Source organism: Zalophus californianus, chromosome 2 (genome assembly GCF_009762305.2).
Source record: "Zalophus californianus isolate mZalCal1 chromosome 2, mZalCal1.pri.v2, whole genome shotgun sequence".
Lineage (NCBI taxonomy): Eukaryota > Metazoa > Chordata > Mammalia > Carnivora > Otariidae > Zalophus > Zalophus californianus.
This window is the reverse complement of record NC_045596.1, coordinates 99,851,763-99,871,884: the sequence shown is the minus strand read 5'-3', so window position 1 is coordinate 99,871,884 and position 20,122 is coordinate 99,851,763. Positions and strand designations below refer to the sequence as shown.

General features: G+C 38.3%; 1 protein-coding gene across 7 annotated transcripts in view; it reads left to right on the top strand.

The window, feature by feature from the left end:
- The window catches only part of PRDM5 (PR/SET domain 5), a 187,029-nt gene that overhangs the window by 124,523 nt on the left and 42,384 nt on the right, over positions 1-20,122 (top strand). For 5 of the 7 annotated variants that reach the window (XM_027598799.2, XM_027598801.2, XM_027598800.2 and 2 more), the window contains one exon: positions 14,518-14,603. The exons of the other annotated variants lie outside the window; for them this stretch is intronic. In XM_027598799.2, coding sequence (XP_027454600.1) covers positions 14,518-14,603 — 86 coding nt within the window. The remainder of the gene's footprint in view (positions 1-14,517; positions 14,604-20,122) is intronic. 7 annotated transcript variants of the gene reach the window in all.

Sequence of the window (20,122 nt, the reverse complement as noted above, 5' to 3'; positions counted from 1 at the left end):
ATGTATTTAGGATTACATGCTCATTTTCTTCCTGAGTCACCTTTATAGTGGGCAATGACATACAGAGAAAATGATGACTAAATTTAACTTTCCAGATTTTTATTTTAAGATTTTATTTATTTATTTGTCAGAGAGAGTATAAGCAAGGGGAGAGGCAGAAGCAGAGGGAGAAGCAGACTCCCCGCTGAGCAGAGAGCCCAATGCGGGACTTGATCCCAGGACCCTGGGATCATGACCTGAGCTGAAGGCAGACCCTTAACCGACTGAGCCACCTAGGCATCCCTGCCTTTATTTTTTAGAGTAGTTTTAGGTTCACAATGAAATGAGGGGAAGATCCAGAGATTTTCCCTCCTACCCCCTCCCTCCACTATGTATACCCTCCTCTGTTATCAACATCCCCAATCTAAGTGGTATGTGTTACAATTGATGAACTCACATTGACACATTATAGTCACCCAAAGTCTATAGCTTACATTATAGTTCACTCTTGGTGTTGTACATTCTGTGGGTTTGGACAAATGTGTAATGTGTGTTCATCAATATGATATCATACAGAGTACTTCCACTGCCCTAAAAATCCTCTGTGCTTTGTCTGTTTATCCCCTAACTCTCAATGCCTGGCAGCCACTGATCTTCTTACTGTCTCCATAGCTTTGTTTTCCAGAAGAACATTTGACATTTATATAGTTTGACATTTTTCAGAATGTCATATAGTTCGACAGATTACTTTTTTTATTTCTAGGAAATGATTATTGATAGTTGGGCTTTTTAGTGGGATGGATGTACATTTGAATACACTGCAATGTGGTAAGATTTTTATAGAGGTAATAGTCTTTCCATGGTTTTCCCATTATGTTGAAGGAGTCAATTTCATTTCATTTTTGTAGCATTCAAACTGTCCATCAATATTTTGGGAAGCTAATTCTCTTTTTTATAACATCAAATAACATTCAGTTTTATGAAGAGAAAACAGGACTCCTGTCTATGTTTCTTCCTTCCACCTTGCCAACTGGTTATCTTTCATCATTTCCTATTTAGTATAATGATGGTATTGCTTTGTGGAGTATTAAAGGCAGTTTCCTTCATATTAATTTTATTAGAACAGGTCTTATTTTATTGGCTCATGACTAATGGTCATTCTATAAGACAGTGATAACTTAGCTATTGGATTACTACCTGTTAGTTCTGGGAAGAGTCTCAGTATTTATGTCTCTATTGTAATTTTTTGTTAATAGTGCTTTAAAAAAATTTTAAAAACTTCTCCAATTCACATTTTGATTGGTTTTATCCTTTACTACCTTAAGTAACCAACCAGTTGTATCCTTGCTTCACCTTCTTTTCCCCTCCTTCTCCCTCCCCTTCCCATTACCGCCATTTTGTACTGCTAAGGTGAAGTCTGACAAAACTTTGTGGTTTTTTTTCCATTAACTTTGAAAATGTTATTTTTTACAAACCCTGTATCCACCTTCTGAAGTCCATTCATTCTTCATAATTAAGTGATTAGAATAAGAACATGCACAGCAAGTGTGCACAAGTCATTTGCTTTTAAAGATTATTAAAATACAATACCCTTCACTTTTAGAATAGACGGAATTTCATAAATTTTGTAGTTCAAGTCTCTTAACTGAACCCATGCCCCACAAAATACAGTGAATTGCTAAGGTTACACTACTCGTATATTGTTCCTCTAGAGCTAAACTAAGGCTTAAATTTTGTTCAGTGTACACTTTGCTGGTATTTTTAGTTCTTATTCTAAGTTTTACTGTTACTCTGAAACTTACTGTAGAATTACATATATCCCTTCCATGATGTTTGATGATAGTATCTTGTTGACATATCAACCAATTGAGGTTAATAATCTCTACTTAGAAGCTTGAGGGTCTGTAGTTCGTTACTTAATTCCACTTACGGAGAAATTTTCCCACCACAAAGTCATCTATCTCCACTTCTTGTTATTTAATACCTAGTTCATATCCGAAGTATGGATCGTGGAGTCATATGACAGGCTTTCAAACTCCATTTTATTCATTTCCTCCCTGCGTGAGCTTTATAGTAAGTTGCTTAGTTTCCTCATTTAAAGGACTTGGGTAAGAACAGTTCCAACGGGGATGCCTGGGTGGCTCAGTTGTTAAGCATCTGCCGTCGGCTCAGGTCATGATCCCAGGGTCCTGGGATCGAGCCCCACATCGGGCTCCCTGCTCAGTGGAGAGTCTGCTTCGCCCTCTCCATCTGCCTGCTGCTCCCCCCTGCTTGTGCTCTTTCACTGTCAAATAAATAAATAAAAGAAATTGAGGAAGACACAAAGAAATGGAAAAACGTTCCATGCTCATGGATTGGAAGAAGAAACATTGTGAAGATGTCAATGCTACCTAGAGCAATCTACACATTTAATGCAATCCCTATCAAAATACCATCCACTTTTTTCAAAGAAATGGAAAAAATAATCCTAAAATTTGTATGGAACCAGAAAAGACCCCGAATAGCCAGAGGAATGTTGAAGAAGAAAAGCAAATCTGGCAGCATCACAATTCTGGACTTCCAGCTCTATTACAAAGCTGTCATCATCAAGACAGTATGGTACTGGCACAAAAACAGACACATCGATCAATGGAACAGAATAGAGAGCCCAGAAATGGACCCTCAACTCTAGGGTCAGCTAATGGTGACCATTTCCCAAATGGTGTTGGGAAAATTGGACAGCCACATGCAGAATAATGAAACTGGACCATTTCCTTACACCACACACAAAAACAGACTCAAAATGGTTGAAAGACCTGAATGTGAGACAGGAGTCCATCAAAATCCGAAAGGAGAACACAGGCAGCAATAAAAATCTTAAAAAAAAGAACAGTCCCAATGTGCTGGCATTGTTTTGAGGAGCAAATGAAAAGTCTGTGTCGGGAACCTTGCACGGTGCCTAGCACAGTGTGCGCATGCGGTATGTGAGCTGCTGCCGCCACGGTGGCTCTTTGCTCTGTCTTCGTAATTCCTGCCTGTATTTAACCACAGTTATGCAACCTCCCTTGATATACGGTCTGACCTTTTGTTCCCAGTGTCATCATCATCATCTTTTTATAACCTTTAGCAGCAGAATACAGATCATCTGTAGAACATAGACGAGGGTTTGCTGTCAGACAGGGCTGGTCTGGGGTGAGTGAGGGTGCATGTACTGTGTGTCACCATCAGCGTCAGGGAAGGTGAAATGTTTAGGTCTGTGCCTGGCGGCTCTGTAATTTACCATCCGGTTTCCTATGCTACAGTGACAGGGATGGCACTCTGTGGGTCAGCCGAAATAGTAGAGCACATTCTTCTGTTGGTTTATAGCTTCTTAGGGTCGGTGAGAGCTGGGGCTAATTCCGCAAGGGAATCCACGGACTGTGACAAGAAATCCATCAGTTGTTCATAAATTATGAAAGAAATTCTAGGAACTGCTTTTGGGGTTTTAAAGCTCTGGGCCAGAAGGTTAATTACTTGCCTACAGTTCCAACCAACTTTTCGTGTTAATAGATACCGGCTGTGTTGGCCCTTCTGTTCTAGGCTTGCTTGCACACTGTTGTATGAATGTAGTAATAAATCATTGTCTTAGGAAACAGTTAATTTTTTTTAGTAAATACCTGTGATCAGCTTAGAAATAAAGGATCAGTATAATTTGGTTATACTTGGATTTTAGCCATTGTTTTTCTGATTCTTTCTCTAAAAGAATTTATTCATTCTTTTTAGAATATTTGTTCAAAATTACAAAAATGGTAGCTATAATTACAAACAACAATAAGACAATATGGCAATTATTAATAAATAAAAATAGACAATTAGCAAAGTCATTATGAACACAAATGAAAATTTAAGGCATGTTTTTCACATTTTTATAAGAATTAGATAACTTGCCTGTGTTGAGAGGAAGCTTATTTTGCTATATTTATTTTCTAAGTGGTTAATTACTAACATTAGGTCATATTGAATGTTCTCTTACCTGCAGGTAAACTAAGAGTTCACAGAACAGTTCAGTGTAGAATCTGCACAGAAGTAAATGATATTCTCAGCATCACATTTTGGGAGCCTTAGATTTTCCCTAAGAAGTCATTCGTAAAGTCTTGAACTACATGATTTTTGTTCTCCGTGTTATTTTGACACTTAAGATCATTTTTGAACACTGACCACATTAGTGGAATGTAGTGTTTCTTTCCTTTTTTTTTTTTCTTTCTGTACTTCGCTCCTCCCGTTTGATTCTGAGTTAGTGACAAGTGCATATAACAACTTAAAAGAGAGATATGGAGAAACATCCATTTTGATTTTCATTGATAGTATTATTATCTATTTTTAAATATTTTTTCAAACAATATCAAAGGCCCTAGTTTCTAATGCAAAAGCTATAATGCTTATGTCAGGGTTTGTCAAGGACGGATAGAGGCACAGTGGGAAGGGTGAGGGAGTGGCATTGGTCTTGGGATGTAGCATCATGAACCAGATGAAGTAGTAATATAGTCACAGAGTCTAACAAGAGGGATCATTTAAAATATATCATTGTTTAGTAACTCTCTTTTTATCTCTTCTTCATTTTTTTTTTTTTTGATACACTGAGATCCTCAAAGATGGAAGTGGTCCAGGCAACAGTTTTCATCACCTGTATCTCAGCAACTTTATCTGTTAGTCCATTTCTACGTAATATTATGAATAGCTACCTCTGTTAAATTTGGTGTTCCAAATTTAACTACAAGAGATTGGGTTTCCTCTGATACTTGCTTCCTCTTGCCATTACTACCACTTTCTCCCCTGAGGACAACTTCTCTGGCTGTTGTTTTCCCACGACTCCGAAGTATGCTTCAGGGCTGGGGAAGGTTTTATCCCTTTTCTAGTTTGGGGGGTAAGGAGAATCATTTTCAGGGTTTCATGCTGCTCAAAGTTATATAGTCTTGATTCTTCCTTGCTGGCACTGTTAGCAGGAAGCCCCTCCATTTGCAGCTCCTGAGGTTTAACTACTTCATCACCCCAGGACCACTGTTCACAAACTATGCTCATAAATATGAGGCTAAATAAAACTTTTGGTAGAAATTCCTAAACACGGGAAACTGCTGGGTGAAAGGATTAGTTTTCCCACTGAAGTCTGACTCCCTACCAACAAAACCAAATCAGTAATTACCTTCCCTTTCTCTACTTACCTATCTTAAAGTGTCCCTTAACAGTAGCGGGGAGAATTCATGTAGTTTTTCTTTCTTGGTCAGAACCTTGAAAACTTTGCCAGTGTCTGGATCATTCAGATGTTTCTCCTGTTTGTGAAGCAAACCCCTTTGCTTTTGTTGGCGCACATATGAAGGAGTCGTACTCCCTCAGACAAATTGCATGTGATGGGTGTCATTTATACACCTGGTCGACTGAAGCCTTGAGTAAGGAGTCTGACTTTCTCTTCCTAGCTAATTATATATTTTTAACTATTCATTAACTCTTGTACTTTTTTTATTCTGCATCATGTATTCTATTTTGTTTGCATCTGTAAAACTCATTTTTTATTTTGCCGTCAACCCAAAAATAGTTGTGGCTCTTTGAGATTAGAAAATTAGTGAGCACATGACTCTCCTATTTTTCTGCTTCCCTGTGAACCTCACCTCATTTGACTTGGCAAATCTCTTCAGAAATGAGGGATGGATACTGTTAACTGTAAGATTCTTAAGGAGAAGAATGCATCTTTTACTTTTTTTTTTTTTTTTTTTTGTAGCTCCATTCATAGAACCTGGCATTTAAAAAAAGACTTGATTTGTTTTGATTCAGGTGGCCAAAGTATTTTGAGAAGTAAAGATCTCCGCATTTAGTAAATTTTGATTTTTGTATTTTACTGCCCATTTCTTTCTAATAGTAAACTCTTTACACTTTTAAAAGTAGAGCATCTCTGTAAATACTCAAGGAGAAAATGTCAAGTTCAGACTTTTGTTGTCTTTCTTTCAAAGAGGGTGTCCTTGGGCTCAACTTCTTCAGATCAAGTGAGATTTTTGCAGGATTTGATTAATAGGAGCATTCCAAGAGTAACAATGTGGGGTTCAGTGAGGTCAGTGGGGTTTCATGGCTTTTTTTGTTCCTGGAGAAAAAAATAAGTATTTCAAATCATAGAAAATTGTCAAGAATGAACTTGAGCTACTCCCATCTGTCAGGGTAGCATTTCACTTCTCTCTGTGGTGTACTTTTAGTTTATTAGATGCTCCATAAATTGAGGGGATTGGAATGGTGAAATTGGAAAAGTGGGCGGTGCTTGCCCCATTACATTTTTTGTTTAATTTTTATTTAGAATGAGTCACTTTGATGTCTTATAACAATTTCCTTAGTTCACAAAAGCAAAACAAGCCAGTCCCATGATATTTGTGGAAAACAAATTTAGAGTTCTAAAGAATTCCCATATAGAATAGCTTTTATTTTGAAGTCCAACCACATGGAACCATCTTATTTTTCATGAAACACACACTTTCAAGGTTTGCTTGTTCATTTGAAAGTTGCCCTCTCCAAAACTGATTTTCATTGAAAAACTCAAAAAGTAAAACTGTGGCTCCAAAATCTTTAAACCTTATTTAATTTAATTATTTAAACATTATTTAATTTGGAGTCACTGTAAGTGGGAGTTTAATTTTATTCCATCTTAAATTACATTTTCTGTGTGTATACATCTTTTCATCTTTTTAGAAAATTATGAGAGCTCTCTGAAATCTCATCCTTTTTTTTTTTTTAAAGATGTTATTTATTTATTTGACAGAGAGAGACACAGCGAGAGAGAGAACACAAGCAGGGGGAGTGCGAGAGGAGGAAGCAGGCTTCCTGTGGAACAGGGAGCCTGATGTGGGGCTTGAACCCAGGACCCTGGGATCATGACCTGACCGAAGGCAGACGCTTAATGACTGAGCCACCCAGGCACCCTGAAATCTCATAGGTTTTAAAAATATACTGACAAAATAAAAGTTAAAATTATTAAACTGTTTTCTGAAAATAATCTATTTTTATTTTAGTCAAAATCTCTTAAATTGTATACATTATATTATTAAGCTTTTCTGCTTCTTTAAAATCTTTCAAAGCATAGGGCTCATTGGCATTACACATCTCTTTTTGTTTTTTAATTTAATTTTATTATATTATGTTAATCACAATACATTACATCATTAGTTTTTGATGTAGTGTTCCATGATTCATTGTTTGCATATAACCCCCAATGCTCCATTCAATACGTGCCCTCTTTTAATACCCATCACCAGGCTAACCCTTCCCCCACCCCCCTCCCCTCTAGAACCCTCAGTTTGTTTCTCAGAGTTCATAGTCTCTCATGGTTCGTCTCCCCCTCCAATTTCCCCCACTTCATTTTTCCCTTCCTACTATCTTCTTTTTTTTATTAACATATAATATATTATTTGTTTCAGAGGTACAGGTCTGTGATTCATCAGTCTTACACAATTCACAGCACTCACCATAGCACATACCCTCCCCAATGTCCATCACCCAGCCACCCCATCCCTCCCACCCTCCACCACTCCAGCAACCCTCACATCTCTTTTTAAATTGTGGTAAAATATACAGAACATAAAATTTATCATTTTAACCCCTTGTCATTTTAACACTTTTTAATTTTCAAGGTTGATCATGGTCATTATTGCTAAATTTGTTGAAGTCAATGTGTTTAGGAGCTTGAAATAAAATTTTATCTCTGATTCCTTTTATAGAGTGGCCAAGTTTATTTCTTAAATCCAGGGGCTAATTTAAGAATATCAAGGTTTGCAAGATTTTGTTTTGTTAATTTCATATTACATAAACATAGATCTTAAGAAAAGATTTGTGTCAAGTTGTTGGACGTTGAGTTAGTTTGGAGCCATAGATGGATAGTCAGTGATACTGTGGCTTTAGTATCCTTTTATCATGGAGATGCATGCCAACATGCATTCCCTTCACCCATTTTAAGATTCTGTTTTAATATTAATATATTAATCCTTTGATGAGGGTTGGAGTTCTTTCTGATGAATTAAAATTACATTGCATAAAACAATGGTAACGTCAATAAATCGTCATTCTAATGGCATATATTTACCTAGAATCTGACTTTTTCCAATTGTTTTTAGCCATATTTACCAGTGGATGGTTATTGTTGTAGTGCCTTTTCTTCTTCAAAGACTCAAGGCAACGTGTTTGAGGGCCAGGCTAGACTCTGTAAGGTGTTCCATGTGGCATCCAGATGTCCCCTCTTGTTACCACTAGCTGCATCTAGAAGGCCATCCCCAATTTTTTGGAGCTCTTCTCTGAACATCCTCCACACTCCTCCTCACACATTTCAAATACTTTTAGGCTACTTCCATATCAGGTATGCCAGCAGTGAGAATTTGGAGGCACTTATTTCAAGCCCAGTAAGCTTAAATAATTCTGATTCAAATATGAAGAGTTAAAAAAAAAAAGTGTGCCTCAATCATGTGAAATTGGCATCAAGGATTGGCATTGGCATTCATTCGCTTCTTCTGCCTTTTGTAACAACTTTAGCTCAGTCCTTCAGCTCACTCCCACAGAGATCTTCCTTAAACCTATCTCCTTGTTTTATTTTCTTCATGTAGTTTATCAGTATCTGAAACTATCTTGGGGTCTTTCTCTACTTTTTCTTGTCTTTCTCATTACACTAGCAAAATTGAAAGGCAGTGACTTTGTGAATCTTTTTGCAACTGCATTCCCAAAGCCCAGGACAGTAATGAGAAGAGGGTATGTGCTCAAAAAATATTTAATGCATGACTAAAGTAGCTTCATGGAGTATCCACTTTGTGGTACCTTTGGAAATCAACTTAAAATCAACCTTCTACAGGGCGCCTGGGTGGCTCAGATGGTTAAGCGTCTGCCTTCGGCTCAGGTCATGATCCCAGACTCCTGGGATCGGGTCCCGCATCAGGCTCCCTGCTCCTTGGGAGCCTGCTTCTCCCTCTGCCTCTCTCTCTCTCTCTGTCTCTGTCTCTCATGAATAAATAAATAAAATCTTTAAAAAATATATCCTTGACTTGTTTCCTGAGATATAAAAAAAAAAAAAAAAAATCAACCTTCTACAATTGCCATCAGTGTTTCTGTTTGTTCCTTGATATGTTTGAAGAAAACACAAGTGGATTTTAATGCTTAGTGTCAGAACATAATTTAAAGAAAGAAGCATTGCAAAGAACTCATCCATTTTCCTTAGTTAAGTGAAAAATATTTTGCCATTATGTACACATCAATATTATTTGAGCTACTGTGGTCATTAAATTTGACTACTGATAGTTAAATCTCATAGATATTTGCCAGTATTGTGTTTACCTTCTAAATTTTGAAGGTGGTTACCTATAGAGAGTTCTCAATGCACAGCTTTATATTATGTTAGTATTTGCATTCACTTGGGACCTGCTTTGAGACATAACACACATTCCTAACCTGCCCCCTACTTTTTCCTGAAGAGCTTTGATAAGTAAAAGAATGCTTGAATTTACCAGCCAAAAAGATCTGGTTAATGTTAACTGCTATTACAAGAAGCTGAGTTTCTGTCAGAAACTTTAGAAAGGCTAACCTCATTTACACAAAATACTAGCTGTATTATTAATTTATGTAATGGCGTAAGAGTTAAGGGTTAAAATTCTGATTCCACCACTTAATAGCTGTGTCATCCTGAGCAAAGTACTTACCCTTTCAGTGGCTTACTTTCCTCATTTGTAACTAGGGATAGAATACCTAGATCATAAGGTTGCAAGAATTGAAATTGTTAATATACGTTAGGCATTCTGAACAGAACAGAGGTTCTATATGTTTAAGCTATTATTATTTCCATTTAGATTGTGGTTTTTAGCTATTTTTTAGCTAATTACTAGATTAATTAATATTCAGGTTAGTTAAAATTTGAACATTTTAATTAGCCTGAGCAAAATGAAGACAATGTCTAAATCTATCAGAGATATTAAAAAAATAGTAGTTCTTGGGGCACCTGGGTGGCTCAGTTGGTTAAACGTCTGACTCTTGGTTTTAGCTCAGGTCATGATCTTAGGGTCCTGAGATCGAGCCCCCATGTTGGGCTCCTTGCTCAGCAGAGAGCCTGCTTTTCCCTTTCCCTGTGCCCCTCCCCCCACTCATGCACTCTCTCTCTCAAATAAATGCATAAATAAAATCTCTAAAAAAATGGTAGTTCCTTGGATTTGCTTCATATTGTGCATCAGAACCTATGTACTGGCAGTGTTCAAGTAAGAAAGAAAGATTTATATTCTCAGGGTTAACTCACATTGAAGATTGGTTCCTGTTTGCTCCAGAATAATTTTATGTGTAGACAAATGTATTTCCTAGAGACATATTTATCACAATAATTTGAAATAATGAAGATACCATATGCATAATGTGAAAAAACTAAGAATAACGGCTTCCTTTAGTATGAAAATTAGGAAAATGACTTTAATAGTTATTAGCATGTTGACTTATACAGGTAACCTTCAGCTTCAGATTATGTGGGACCACAAATGGCTTTGTCCTCGGAGTCTTAAGGGCAGGATTCCTGCAAAGATGCTCCAACCAAACAGGTAGAGAAGGTAGCAATTTAATGTACAGTCTGGGCTGATTTGCAAACCACACACTCTAGATTTCAAATGAATTTTGTTTATCAAAGCCATTTACCCAGGGGGCGCCTGGGTGGCTCAGTTGGTTGATCGACTGCCTTCGGCTCAGGTCATGATCCTGGAGTCCCGGGATCGAGTCCCACATCAGGCTCCCTGCTGAGCAGGGAGTCTGCTTCTCCCTCTGAACCTCTTGCCTCTCATGCTCTCTATCTCTCATTCTCTCTCTCTCTCAAATAAATAGATAAAATCTTTAAAAAAAAAAAAAGCCATTTACCCAGTGACATTCTTTAAAACTGGAGTTATATTCTGGGAGAGTAGAATGAATAAGTAGAGTTAGACTTACTCAAGTTTCCCAAACATACCAGCTCAGTATCACTGGATTTCAGTGTTGGAGTAGGGATGGGGCAGCAATTCAGTCCTCTAGAGATACCAGTTTCTCTCCTGGGCAGTTTACAGCAGCGTCATGGGCAGCAGAGAGATAGACATCATTGAAAATAATAATTGCCAACACTGTGAGTCAGGTGACTGTATTAGTTTGCTAGGACTGCTGTAATAAAGTACCATAAACTGTGTGGCTTAAACAGTGATTTGTTGTCTCACGGTTCTGAAGGCTAGAAGTATGAGATCAAGGTGTCGGCAGGGTCACATGCCCTCTGAAGGCACTAGGGAAGAATCTGTTTTAGGTCCTGGCTTCTGGTGGTTCTTTGCCTTGTGGCAGCATCTCTGTGCTCTTTGCATGGGGTTCTCCCTGTGTGTCTCTGTCTTCGTATGACCATCTTCCTATAAGGATACCAGTCAGATTAGATTAGGGATCCACACTACTCAAAGAACATTTCCAAGGACACATTTTGAGGTACTGGAGTGGGGGGGTTAGGACTTCAACATATGAATTAGAGGTGTGTGGGGAGGTACAGTTCAAACCATAATAGTTAATTGGGTATTTTTATTGTCCTAATTGGGACACTGGTGAAAGTGAAGGGAGTACTGTTAATCATTGTTCTGGGATAACCAGCATAAACTGAGACTGCCTTAGGCAAACCTGAATATATGGTCACTGTCCCTATGAGATAGATAACAATTTATCCCATTTTTCAGAGGTTCAGTGAGGTTGAATAACTTCCCCAGAGTTATAACTAGAAAGAGGACAAGTATTATTCAAATTCAGGACAATCAGATTCTAAAAAAAGGAGAAAATCTATGCTTCTAACAAAAGAAAAGTTAACGTTTTCATGTCTATAGAGAAAATTTCTATATTATGACACTAGGTAAGGTAGGGAATGAATTTGTTATGCTGCATTCTCTAAAATTCCTTAACTATATCTTTTTCCTTGCTTAATCACTTTAGCTATTATGAAAGAAAATAATAACCTGGTGTATTATATTAGGCTTAATTAACATACAATTTACCTGATGACTGCGAGTCTTTGATTTTTGTTTGCTGGCTAGTCTATTGGTATTTGGAGAGCAAGACAACACCCAAAGCTACACAAAGAGAATAGCCATGAATATTAAATTATTTTAGGCTTGCTAGAAAATTTTTGAAATGACTTTTTGTAAGGGTAAACCACCTTACTATTTTTATCATGCTTTATTTGTAATCCAGATTTGATTTTTGATTGACTTGTTAATAAACATTTTAGCATTCCTCATTATCTATCACTAAAGTAAGATAAACTTTGAAAATCTTAAAGTTTACTTTGCTTTTCATACTTTATGAAGAAGGAAATAAAAAATTATCTGGAATTCTACGATGCAGGTGTTACCACCATTAGATTAGCGTTTTGCTGTATTCTTCAGTTCTTTTTTTGCAAGGGGGCTATGCATGGGAAAGGTTAGATGGTCAAGAACTCAATAAATGATAGTTGTTGCTACTACTCCTTCTACTGCCAATGCTGTTGCTGCTGCTACTGCTATTAATATTATTTTCATTTTTGTCCCCATCATCAAGGAGAATTCTAGAAATATCAGAGAAGGGCAATCAGTACGACTTAGAGACTGGATGCAGGGGGCAGTGAGTAAGAGGAAGTACGTTGGAGGGCTAAGTTTCTTATTTGGTAACTGGGTGAGCGTGGTATAACTAGTCAGGACAGGATTTGCAGGATACCCAGGATCAGAAGTTGAAGACATGAATTCAGAACGCTGTATTTGACTTGTCCATGGGCTATCCAAATGAAGATACCTGGTGGACATATGGCTGTCTCAAGACCAGGTCTCAACAGAGAGATCTGGAATTACGATAAATATATATTATCAACTTAGTGTTAAAATAAGATTATACTTTCATAGTTTTTCAAATAAGTTGGACTCTACACCTTTAGTCTTCTGACAATAAAAGACACCCGTAGGGTCATGATTATAATAAGGCCAAAAATTCCAGGTCCACTTATCTAGTACAAAGGTTGACTTTTATCTCACAGAAGAAGTTGGCAAGTGTAGATAGTTCTGTAAAGAGTCCTGCTTCTGTTTGTACTGCCATTGTTACTTTATTGTTTATTCATTTCCATTCTGGATGGTTGTCATCATTTTACAGTGCCCAGTTCAAGGGGAGAGTCCTGGGTGCTCCTTCTCAGGGAGAGGCTGGGAAAATGCGGCTGTGCTGGGGGCTCTGCTATATTCGCCCCCCTGTGATGTTACTGCTGAAAACACTCAGTTCATAGACAGAGCAAGGCCCCTCAAGAATGTCGCTGTCATCTCATGACTAGGGAGAGGTCCAGGAAGACCGTGATGCCAAGTGACCATTGGAGCAGCAAGGACTTCATTGTTGACCTGATAGGGGAGTTTGCTGGAATAAGGCGAGTGATACCCGGATTGAACGAGAATGAGAATCAAATGGGACACGGGGGAGTAAAGGACTAATTGTGCTGCTTGTGAAAAGCCCTGTCCCTGAGGGAAAGGAAAGACAGATAGGACGTTTTACATTTGCAGAAGGCAAACATTATACTGTGTCCATCTTTGATTGCAGGGTCTAGCATCCTCCCGTGTAAGTGCATTGTTAAATGAGACAATAAAGAAGAAATACTGATTTTGAGTGACTGTTTTTTCTAAATAATTAGGCTTTGACTAGAGGGCAGCTTCAGATTCCTCCTGGAGACTAAATTTTGTCACATTTTTGTCATTTCACAGTAGAATTTTTTTTTTTAATGTGATGTGTACGTTTACTTGTAAGTTTTTTAAAAAAAATGACTTGGCTCTTTTCTAAATAATAACCTCTAGATGCAAGATACTCAGTTATAGCAGCAAGTATGGATCAATTATTAAACTACCAGTGGTTCTGTTTAACCTGTACCAATGTGTGAAATTCTTTTGAAACTCATCACCCCAACTGAGACAGAATATGAAGTCTTTGTTAAAACAAAGAATCAATAAATCAATTAAAGACCCCTATAATGAGTAGTACAGTGACAGAATGAATGGATTAATATAAAGTCCTTTTAAGAGATTCTTAAAATCAGAAGATTTAATTTGGGCTCAAGTGGTAAAAGGAATATGCCGGGGCACCTGGGTAGCTCAGTCGGTTAAGGGTCTGCCGTTGGCTCAGGTCATGATCCCAGGGTCCTGGGATCAAGCCCCATGTCAAGCTCCCTGCTCAGCAGGGGAGTCTGCTTCTCCCTCTGCCTCTCCCTCTGCCCCTGCTCATGTGTCCTCTCTCGCTCGCTCACTCTCAAATAAATAAAATCTTTTAAAAAATAAAAATAAATAAAAGGAATATGCAAGAAGCCTGCTGCTGGCCAATGTTGAAATGTTGGAAGTGCTCTGGGCTCAGTCCCTCTCCACAGGAGGGGAAGGCACAGTCCTTTGCCCTGCAGCGCCCATGGTGTGTCAGCCCAGCTGTGCAGGGAGCCTCTTTTTGGCAGTGCAAAGAGCATATGTGGTGATTAGGATATGAGTTGGGGGAGTGATGGCAGTGCTTGCTTTGCTAGTTTACTTTTTTCTGACCTGGAGACTTCCTTTGCAGGTGAGCGTCCCTATCAATGCCCTTACTGTGAAAAAGGATTCAGTAAAAATGATGGACTGAAGATGCATATTCGTACTCACACCAGGGTAAGATTATATTCTGTCTCATTAATATTTATTATAAAACTATACTTAGTTTTTTTTTAAAGATATTTAACTTGGCATGAGAAAGTAAAAGTGATGTATCTAAAATTATATGTTCATATTTAGGATGGACATTTGGGGATTAATTAAAAAAAAGACAAAACAATGAAAGAAACAAAAGTCCAAATTCCAAAAGGATCCCCATTCTTTCAGTTAGGAATAAGTGCTCAGGAGTAATAAGAATTATCAATGGCAAACTGCCAAATAAATAGATCACAACATTTTAGGACTAGAAGTATAAAAGATGGTGCCTTGCAGGGCATTTGCCAGTAATAGGAACATTTTTGAAGAGAGGCGTGTCTGTAAGCATGTGAACACCAATTAATACACATGAGCAAATACATTTGCAAGAAAGATGTTGAAAATAATGTAAGTTATCGGAAGGGACAGAAAACAGGAAAGGACAACTCACTGCTTCACAGGGTGCTGCCTGGTACTGCCTTCCATTCTTTTCCAAGGGTGCCCTGTGTTTTTTAGCTTGTCAACACTTGTCACTGCACTCTAGTCATCCTGTTACATACGGCTTTCCCAAACTCAAGCATCTGCCTCACCTGCTATATAAAAACCCGTGAGCAGCTCACCCTCCATCCAGCTACATTTCTTAACCCACTATTCTGTTTAGGGCACAATTAGATACTTTATATGAACTTTCCACTTGGAAATTTGATGTTTTAAATAGTTCTTGAATTTGCTTTACCTGTCTTTCCACTGTATTATCTCTCACACAGTTCCTTTTCAGTCTGGCCTTTTAAAGGTGCTTATGATCTGTACATAAATGACATGTTTTTCCAGCTTTGAAGAGACCTGCTTAATCCCTCAAGAGCAATTCTAATTTCGGCCTTTCCTGGGTTTCACTTTTTTATCTTAGCTATAAAATACAAGCTTTAGAGAAAACACATAATAATAATATCCTTTCCAGTATAATAATATTCTAGCCTTCCACGTCAGTTCTGTAGGCCATAAAAAATACCCTCGGAGGTCCTGTTAAGAAAATCACTCTTCTTATCTTTCTGGTGGAGGACAGAGGCAGTTTCTCTACTCATTAAAGCAAATCCATAGCAGGTTTCTCCTTCTGGTTTATAACATCATATTTATATTATATGGATATTAGTAATTGGAGTACTTACTGAATATAAAATTACTTCATAAACAATAAAGGATTAGACAAATATGACTGCCTGTAATGATATGACTTAAATATTTATTTCACCTTGAGCATTATTAAAGAGATTTAAGTTAGTTTTAGTTCAGCCTAAGAAGTTATCTTATGTGTGCAGTCTTCATAGTGCTGTTAATAATGCATTTTAAAGCTGCCAGCATACAAGGAACCTGGTTCCTCTCAGTGAAACTAGTGATATTAACCAAAATCTGGGCATGATGGGTACATAACTATATTATTGCACTTGATTGCAGATGATAGACATGATTATACCACAGAAGAAAATCACTGCAGGAAAAAAAATACCTTTTGGGTCCCCTCAAGAAAGTGATATTTCCAATTCGATTAGTTTTTTACTTTGTTTTAATATAAAATTTATTAATGAGACCGATACAAATAGTTATAATTACAAAGACCACTATCCCATGCCAGGTCTGGGCCTTCATATTTATTCATTTAAGAAGCCTTACAAAATTTAGGTCTCATAACAACTTGTTAATGAATTTAAAAATTCTTTTAGGCCCCTATAAGGTAGATATTATTATGATCCCTTTTTTAAAAAATAAGAAACTGAGGCCTAAGCCAGTAAGGAGCAAAAATGAGATGGGAACCCAAGCAGATTGGCTGCAGAGCCGACCCCCTTACCTAGTACATACATCTGCCTTTTATTTACTTGAATATTTTGACTCTACCAACTGATGTACTTTCTTGTATATTTTTAAACTAAACAAACTGCAGTAACGACCCCAAATTTAAAAGTCTCATGTTCATTTGAATATTTGAGCCTTGACTTGAGGATCCTGGAACTGCCTTGAGGTGTCCAGGTGCAGGTGGTACTTTTTAGCAGCTCTCGAGCACTCACTGCAGGAAAAGAAAACAAATCCCAGCCTTTGATTAAGGGAGCACCCAACAGGGTCTCAACTAGAAGCACCCAGCATTTTAGACAGAATCCCATACAATTAGTGGAGTACTCTAGAGGAACAGGGTAAGTAGATCTAAGCCTCTCAGGTTTTGCCTCAAACTCTAATTCTTTTTCATGCATTATTTGTATTTTATCATAGACAGCTTTAGTTTTGAAATTATATTTCCTAAGCATTGAATGGATACAGATATTCTTTGCTTATTAGTGCAACTTTCCAAAAGCTAATTATCAGCTAATGCAATCTAATTAACGTCAAGAACCAAAAGAGACTTTTAAAAAAAGTTCTAGAGGAACAATCTCTGCAAATTCATATTTTCCCCAATATTATTGGGTTTTATAGGACCAAATACAAAAACGATATCATTACATTTGGACCGTAACACATTTCAGTTTCAGTTTTGTATTCACATTACGTTTAGTATTTAGATCATTCTAATTCCGGGCGATTTTGCCCTATCTCGAAAGATCATTTTAATTCTGTTACAACAACAACAAAAACCACACTATTCAGCAACTTACATCTTTGAGAAGTTTTGGTTAGTCTACACAAAATGCCATGCCATGCCTGCACCCTCAGATTCACATTCTATGGTTACTGCATGGATGCCTTAGCGAGGGAACACAACATCGTTTCATCCTGGTTATCGTTTATGTGGTCCAGTAAGGGCTGCAAATGTGGGAGACAATTTTGCTAGAATCCACATTTTACTAAAAGGCTAAACAGTCATTGGTCTTTTATGGAGAGGCCATGGCTTAAGTCCAAGGCTTAATTTCCTTTTATCCATTTCCTTCAATGTATTATATATTCTCCTTATTTTTGGTTTTCAACACTGTTGTGCTAGATGTGTTTTTCTTTGTATCCATCCTGCTTGTATTGACAGTTTGTTATTAATAGCTATATTTTGGAAAATTCTCAGCTGTGTTTTAGAAATTATTTCTTTGGTCCCTTCCTTTCCTTCTTTTTCTTAAGGGATGTCGAGTACATGTGTTAGATTGTTTGATGTCGTTCCATAGCTCTTGGTAGTTCTCTTCTGGTTTCGTTTTGCTTTGGCAGCTTTTTGATTTTTAACCACAGTGTTTTTCTTCTTGTTGTTTGTGTTTCTAATTTCCATTCATATATTTTCAGTTTCACTGAATCGTTCCTCTTTTGTTCCCAGTCTGCCTATTGAAGGAGTTCATCTTCAATACCATGTTTCTCACTTCTAATATTTCCATTTGGCTTTAAAAAAAAAAATCACTTCCATGTCTGTTAAGATTACCCATTTGTTCGTGCATGTTGTCCACTTTTTCACTGGATTCTTTAAGATATTAACTATAATTACTTGAAGTTGTCTGATAGTTTCACCATCTGGGCCATCATTTGATCTTTTTGTGTTGTCTGTTCTGTCTGTTGATAATGGGCTTGGGGGAGTTGCTTTTTGTGTGTCAGACAGAATTTTTATTCAATGCCTATTACATGTGTGAAAGAATAGTAGACATCAAGGTAAATGTTACGTATACCTGGAAATAGATACACCTTTTTCTGCCAGGCCATTAATGTGAGGGATTGAGCCAATCTGGTCAATAGTTGAACTATCTTTGGGTTTTGTTGTTGCTATAGGTACCATAGGCTTTAAGCTTCTCCCATGGTGGGCTGCTATTTCCATGTTCTTATTGGGAAGTCTGGGTGGTCAGGGGTTTTCTGCAGTAATTCTCCTCTACCAAACAGACCCTGTTACTCAGCATGAGATGTGAGTGGGGCAGAGGGTTCTCTTGGTTCTCCTGTTCGAGCAATAGGGGGAGGCAAGTGCTATGTACCTGAGTCTCTAAAGTGGAACTTTCTCAGCATTCCTACTCTGAGCCTGTGGCGGGCAACTTCTGCCTCTGCCTTAGTACAGGTCTAGAGCGGCAGTGTCCTAGGCACAAGCTACATGTGGTTATTTAAAATGTAATTGTAATTAATTATAATTACAAGTGTTTGGAATTTAATTACAATTAAGGCTGATTCATAGAACATGCAGCTTGTGGCTCCTGTATTGGACAGCACAGTTATAAAACATTTCTGTCATCGCAGAAAATTCCACAGCACAGGTCTAGAAGGGCAGGTGGCTGAACTTGGCCTTGTGTCAGTGGAGAGTTTGGGGTATAAGTGAGGTTGTCACTCCTCTTCTGGCAGCAGCAGACCTCTTCTACACGTCAGTGTGGGTCTTGGGCAAAAGCAGGTCCGAGAGCACCTCCCCTTTGAGTCTCTGCAGGGTGCGGGGTGTGGGCAAGCTTCTGTCCTTCCCCAGAGGCACAGTCCTTCACCTGGGACCAGTGTGTGCACGGGGTTCCTGCCTCACCCCCAGCAGGTTATGGCTTTTGCCTCCTGACGGAGATAAGATACAAGACAAGGCAGAGACTGAAGGCATTTGTTTCCTGTGTCAGGAGGGTCTGTGGCCTTGTGCTTGTTCCCTGGCAGTGGCCAGTCACCGCCTCATGGTCACGCAGGGTCTGTTCCACCCTGAAACCTCGTCAGGCCCCATAGCCTGCGTCGTGACTCTCCAGTCTCCAGTCCTCCCTGCCTGCCCCTCATCTTTCTCACCAGCACCTGGTGGAGCCAAAGGAAAAGAAGCTATGAATGGTGTGGACTTCCAGTGTGCTTGGGTCCCCCCGATTCTACTCTGAACCATCCTCATAGCCCACAAAGGACCTTGAAGAATCCTTTAAAGTTTTACTTGTTTTCTTCCCACCCACTGACCCGACAGCTGCCTCATCCTCTGTGCTGTGACCAAGAGGAAACAGTTCTTGTGTTCCATCTCTGTGGCATTCAGTTCACCTGCTTGTCTGGGGACTCACAAAACATCCCATGACCTTAGGTTCAAAACAATGATGTAGATTATCCAGCAGGTTTTTTTTTGTTTTGTTTTGTTTTTGTTTGTTTGTTTTTTGGTTTTGTTTTTTTTTTTCTGTTTAGTGTGAAGGTGATGTTCTTTGTGTTTTTCTCACATTTTAAAAGCAGTAATTTATCTTAGCTATTTAGGTTTGTTAGGATAGCTTCTTGTACTTAATTAATGTCTCTAGATAAGATTTTCTGCTTCTATCTGCTTTCCAAGCAGAAAATTAAAGTCTTACACTCCATGACCAGTCAACACCTCCATTTAGTTAGGGAAGCATCCCCATTTACAGGCGCATGTAGTTTAGGCCATTGTGTTAGGTTTGGACAAAGGGGTTCTGTTTCCCAGGATGTGGAGAGGTCAGTCAGCCTCAGGGCAGGGCTTGGCAGGCCTCCCACAGGGCAATGCATTATGAACCATTTCTCATCTCTGTCTAGGTTCTCTCCTATCTACCTTCTCTCCTTCCCATTCATGGGCTCGTTTCTTTGCTTGGGTGTTGGAGGAGACAGCTTTTCGTGGGGATGAA